Genomic DNA, 5,000 nt, shown 5'->3' with positions numbered 1-5,000 from the left:
TGCTCTAACTGTCCGTCCACACCGCCGCCGACTTGATCTTCTAAAGATACAGGAAGTCATTCATTGTCAATGGAAGCTGCTTCTCTCAGCTGCAAGGAGCGGAAAATCTGTCGCCGTCGCGTTTTGAGCGTTTTGAGCGACCAGAGCGTCAATCAGAAAGTTGAAAGTAGGTCAACTTTATGGTAATGAGCTATGACGCCGTTCAGCGGCAACCAATCAGAATATAGACGTCCTTCACGCTGGCTGATTCCAGAGAAACATACGATGTAAACTTTGGTTCCTACCAAAACATTAGTTCAGAGAAAAAGGAGGAGAAGCTCATCATGGCCGTTGCTGGGTTCCCTATCATTTATGATATTTGCGTATAGGGACCAGTTAACGTTACCTGCCGGTCACATGGTCTCTAAACAGTCCGCTCACGGTGAAGTCCTGCACGGATCAACAGCTGGCGGCTGCTCGCTCTGCCTGCACGCTGCTGCGGTTCAGCGGCTAACGAGCGAGCTAACTGCTAACAGACACCGCTGCGACCAACAACCAATACACATTCTGTCATTATATATGTCATTTATAAAAGGTTCCTAGTGTCAGTGTATTGGCCGTGCAGTGGCTGCTTGATCTTTTTCCATGATGAACATAGAATGCTGCTACGTCAGAGCGGCCAAAGCCTCAAACAGCTTCCCCGCACTTTCTGACCAGCGTCCTCGACCGGGCGGCCAGAGCTTCTTTGCAGCTCAAGTCGGCGGCGGTGTGTGAGTATTGAGTATTAAAAAGAATTTTCCGCGACTGAAAAAGGCCCGTGTTGAGGATGAGGATCAGCCTGAACCGGAGGTATCAGTCTGAAACAGAGCTGAACAGTCCAACCAGTGTAATTAGTTATGTTATTAATTTGTTTACAATATTTTCCAGCTTCAACCAGTGAAACACAGGCTCATGGAGAGAGAGAGAGATAGGATCATTAGGCATTGAAGTAGGAGAGGAGGACAGCAACCAACAGCGTGATAAGTATGAAAATAAGTATTTTATTCTATTCTCTATAGTATTATAAGTGTATTATAGGAAACACTGTTACTGTTAGTTAAGATAACACACGTAATGTTGGTCATAACGTTAGCGTTCATAACGTTAGCTTAGCTTCTTTCTTATTCTCTCTGTTGATTCCTCACGTCTGTCTCCACTTTTGTCTTCCTAAAAGCTCAGTTTTTCAGGTTGGCAGCTTATAAAAACTTAAGTTTTGAGATCTTTACATTGTTGGTAGTGAATATCACCACACAGCAGCTTTTAGGGATTTTTCCTGTTGTTTGCTAGCGGACGAAATTGACGAGGAGGAAACATTCACGCAATACAAGTCAACGGAGAGCAGAGAGCTGTTTTCCCCTTTCGGAGGGGGCTGTAATTAAAAGCGTCACTTCGCCCGTCGACACATTCACACTCTGGCGGCTGCTGACAGCGTTCATCACACGTTCACAGCCTCTCCGTGCATCATGCCTCTGTCCTTTTAAGCCGACTCTCATGACAACATGTGACCACAACAATCAATCTCAACACCTCAGCTGTGAAGATTAGCTTCTGTGAATGTAAATTAAAAAAACCTGAAGCTCTGCTCCACAACTTCACACAATCCAGGACACTCACTCCTCTCTCTAATGTGCAATTTCATATTTAGCCTCTCAGATAATTATGATTTCACATCACTTGCAGTTTTTTTTTTTTTTTTTTTTTAGCAGCAAATATCTTTAAAATATAGGCGCCGATTTATGTTTTCCTCCGTGGGTGCTCACGGGCACACGTCCTTTTCTCCTTGCAGGTGTTGCATATTGCAAACTTGTTATCTTCTGCACACACGCTGAAGAATTCCCAAACAGCTGACATGTTGCAGGTTAATTCACCAGGTTCCTACATGTGAGAGAATAGCACCGACACGCGCTTCACACCGCGAGCGGGTACGCGTGTACGCAGAGACCGTGCCGTGGCGTCCGTGTGTGTGTGCGTCCTTGAGAACTGTAACTGGTATAACTTATGTTGTCAGTTAATTGTAGCGTTGACCGGCATGAAATCACCATATGTCAGACTGACCTGCCGGTCGCCGGTCATGGCCGAGCACGTGAAAACCGGCCAATTCTGGTCACCGGCCGGTCTATCGGTGCATCTCTAGTTATGAAGGAATGTTTTCTGTTGTTTGTGTATTACTGTTGTGTTTCCTGACCTCACACTTCTGGACGCTGGGCGCCCGAGGACACTCTGTGTGGTTGTTCTTCTCCTCCGCCGTGTTGTCGCCGTCATCCGGCCCCGTGTCCGCTGAGGCTCCCCACTGCTGGTTGCCGTAGTTTCCGTCCGGCGGCTGGCCGGCGGTGCCTTGCGACTGGCTGAGCTGCAGACGGATCTTCCGGTTCTCTTCCTCCACCTCTCGTACCCGCGACTCCAGGACGGCTCGCTCTACGACCTGAGCTGCAGGCGTGTCGGCCAGACAGGGAGCCAGGAGGAGGGAGCGCCCATCTGCGGACGGAGATGAGAGAGACAGAGGGACAGAGAGACGGACAGAGGTAATTGTTACTTAACTGAACCAGAGACGTTGAGAACCGAGACGGCCCAACTCAGAGAAGTTCCCTGCAGTGGTGCAGTCTACGTCAGTCATTCCCAAACTGTGGTCCGCGGAGCAGTCCAAATCTTGAGGTACTTGAGTCTTTTCTCTTCATGCCACTTTCTACTTCTACTCCGCTACATTTCAGAGAGAAATATTGCACTCTTTTACTCCACTACATTCATCTGACAACATTAGTTACTTTAGTTACTCTGCTACATTTCAGAGAGAGAGAGAGAGAGAGGGACAAAAAAGGCGCCCAAAATGTCATAAAAACGACAGAAACCACATTGAAAAAACATGGAAAAAAGTGAGTACAAAAAGGTTGATGAAAGGGACAAAAAACAGGAAAAACCTCAAAGTGGCAAAAACATTGAAAAAAGGACAAAAGCTCATGGTTTGGGTTAAAATAAGTATGTTTGGTTTTGCAATTTAACACAAGTATATAGCAGAAGTTAAGTATGTTACGTATCCTGGGTGACAGTGGTGTGGTCTACGTCAGTCATTCCCAAAATGTGGTCCGTGAGGGTACTGCAGGTGGTTAGAGATGGTCCGATGGTCCATTTTTTGCTTCCTGATACCAATTCTGATACCTGAACTTGCGTATCGGCCGATACCGAGTACTGATCCGATACCAGTGTGTTGTATATTTCATTATGTTTTAACAGCTGTATACTACTATCTCTGTATGGATGATATGATGTTTAACAGCTGTATACTACTATCTCTGTATGATGATATGATGTATAACAGCTGTATACTACTATCTCTGTATGATGATATGATGTATAACAGCTGTATACTACTATCTCTGTATGATGATATGATGTATAACAGCTGTATACTACTATCTCTGTATGATGATATGATGTATAACAGCTGTGTACTACTATCTCTGTATAGATGATATGATGTATAACAGCTGTATACTACTATCTCTGTATGGATGATATGATGTATAACAGCTGTATACTACTATCTCTGTATGGATGATATGATGTATAACAGCTGTATACTACTATCTCTGTATGATGATATGATGTATAACAGCTGTATACTACTATCTCTGTATGATGATATGATGTATAACAGCTGTATACTACTATCTCTGTATAGATGTGATATTATTTCTATCTTTGTTGTCGGTCTGGCTCAGGTTAAACTCTTTGTGAAACATGAATAATGAACGCCCCAGAACTTTCTTTTATTCTGCAGTTTGACAGTCAGTTATAACGGAAAAAGAACATAAATAAACTACTTTAACGTAGATTTTCTTTAGGGCTTTATTACGTGGTATCTGATCGGTGCATCAACTCCAGTACTTCCCGATACCAATACCAGCGTTTTAGGCAGTATCGGAGCCGATACTGCCTAAAACGCTGGTATTGGTATCGGAACATCTCTACAGGTGGTCTGTAGAAAAGCAATATAAAATATAAAATAATAGTTTTTTAACCTTCATTTTCATTCATTCTCACTTCATAAGAATATGCATATTGATATAACATTTTTATTTAAATTAAATTGTCAAGTTATTGTGTGATTACTAAAGTAGGCTAGCCGTGACGTTGAAGTCCAAACTCTGAAGATTAATAATCCCCTAAAATCACCAACGGTTTTGAAATGCTGAGTATATCCAAGTGTTCTTATTACTGTTTAGATGTAATACTCCATATGGAAATAAGCCTGTTAATGAACCTGATTATGTCCTCGGGCACTTAAGTAAATAAATAAATTAAATAAGTGGCAGCCAATGAGCCTGTTGTACTGATGCGATGACCAGTTCTAGTTTTAGTGCTAGTAGGCCTATTAAGAGGTGCAGATTAATTCAGGCAGGACTGTCTGTTGACATATTTTAATATGTGTATTATGAGGTGGTCCGCGAAAATTATGGATTACAACTAGTGGTCCACACGCACAAAAAGTTTGATAACCCCTGGTCCACGTGATATGCAGGTATACACAGTATACCCACTAAGAAAGCTCCAGGATTTCCACATACCCACTTAAAAATGCCCAATGACACGCTACAACATACTTTCCATTATATTTTTGATATATTTTGAATTGTCATCTATGTTTTTCTTCTTTATATAGGCTAAATAAAGGTATTTCCACCGTAAATTGGTGCATCAAAGTGTATCCGAATGGAGGAAATTAAGTCTTTGATGCTCAAAACTTCCCTGAGGGAGGACACCCAGACCCCCCACTATGATATATACAGTTTACACTGCAGCCCAGTGGAGGCACATGCACGCCTGTACACCGCTATACAAGATGCATGAAGTTATTGAACCATTTTTACCAAAGGGAACATAAGCAACTGCTGCTATGTTCCAACATATCAAGGACAGCAGCTGTTAACGAGCGCCGTCTTCTGGAAGTGTAACCCTGAACCCATCGCGTCACAAACCTCCAGGTG

General features: G+C 43.1%; 1 protein-coding gene across 2 annotated transcripts in view; it reads right to left on the bottom strand.

Moving 5' to 3' along the window:
• The window catches only part of large2 (LARGE xylosyl- and glucuronyltransferase 2), a 35,597-nt gene that overhangs the window by 26,020 nt on the left and 4,577 nt on the right, over positions 1-5,000 (bottom strand). For both annotated transcript variants that reach the window (XM_031316270.2, XM_031316271.2), the window contains exon 2: positions 2,204-2,493. In XM_031316270.2, coding sequence (XP_031172130.1) covers positions 2,204-2,493 — 290 coding nt within the window. The remainder of the gene's footprint in view (positions 1-2,203; positions 2,494-5,000) is intronic.

Source organism: Sander lucioperca, chromosome 3 (genome assembly GCF_008315115.2).
Source record: "Sander lucioperca isolate FBNREF2018 chromosome 3, SLUC_FBN_1.2, whole genome shotgun sequence".
NCBI classification, from domain to species: Eukaryota; Metazoa; Chordata; class Actinopteri; order Perciformes; family Percidae; genus Sander; species Sander lucioperca.
Note: the sequence above shows the minus strand (reverse complement) of the source record. Positions and strands in the feature narration are given on the sequence as shown.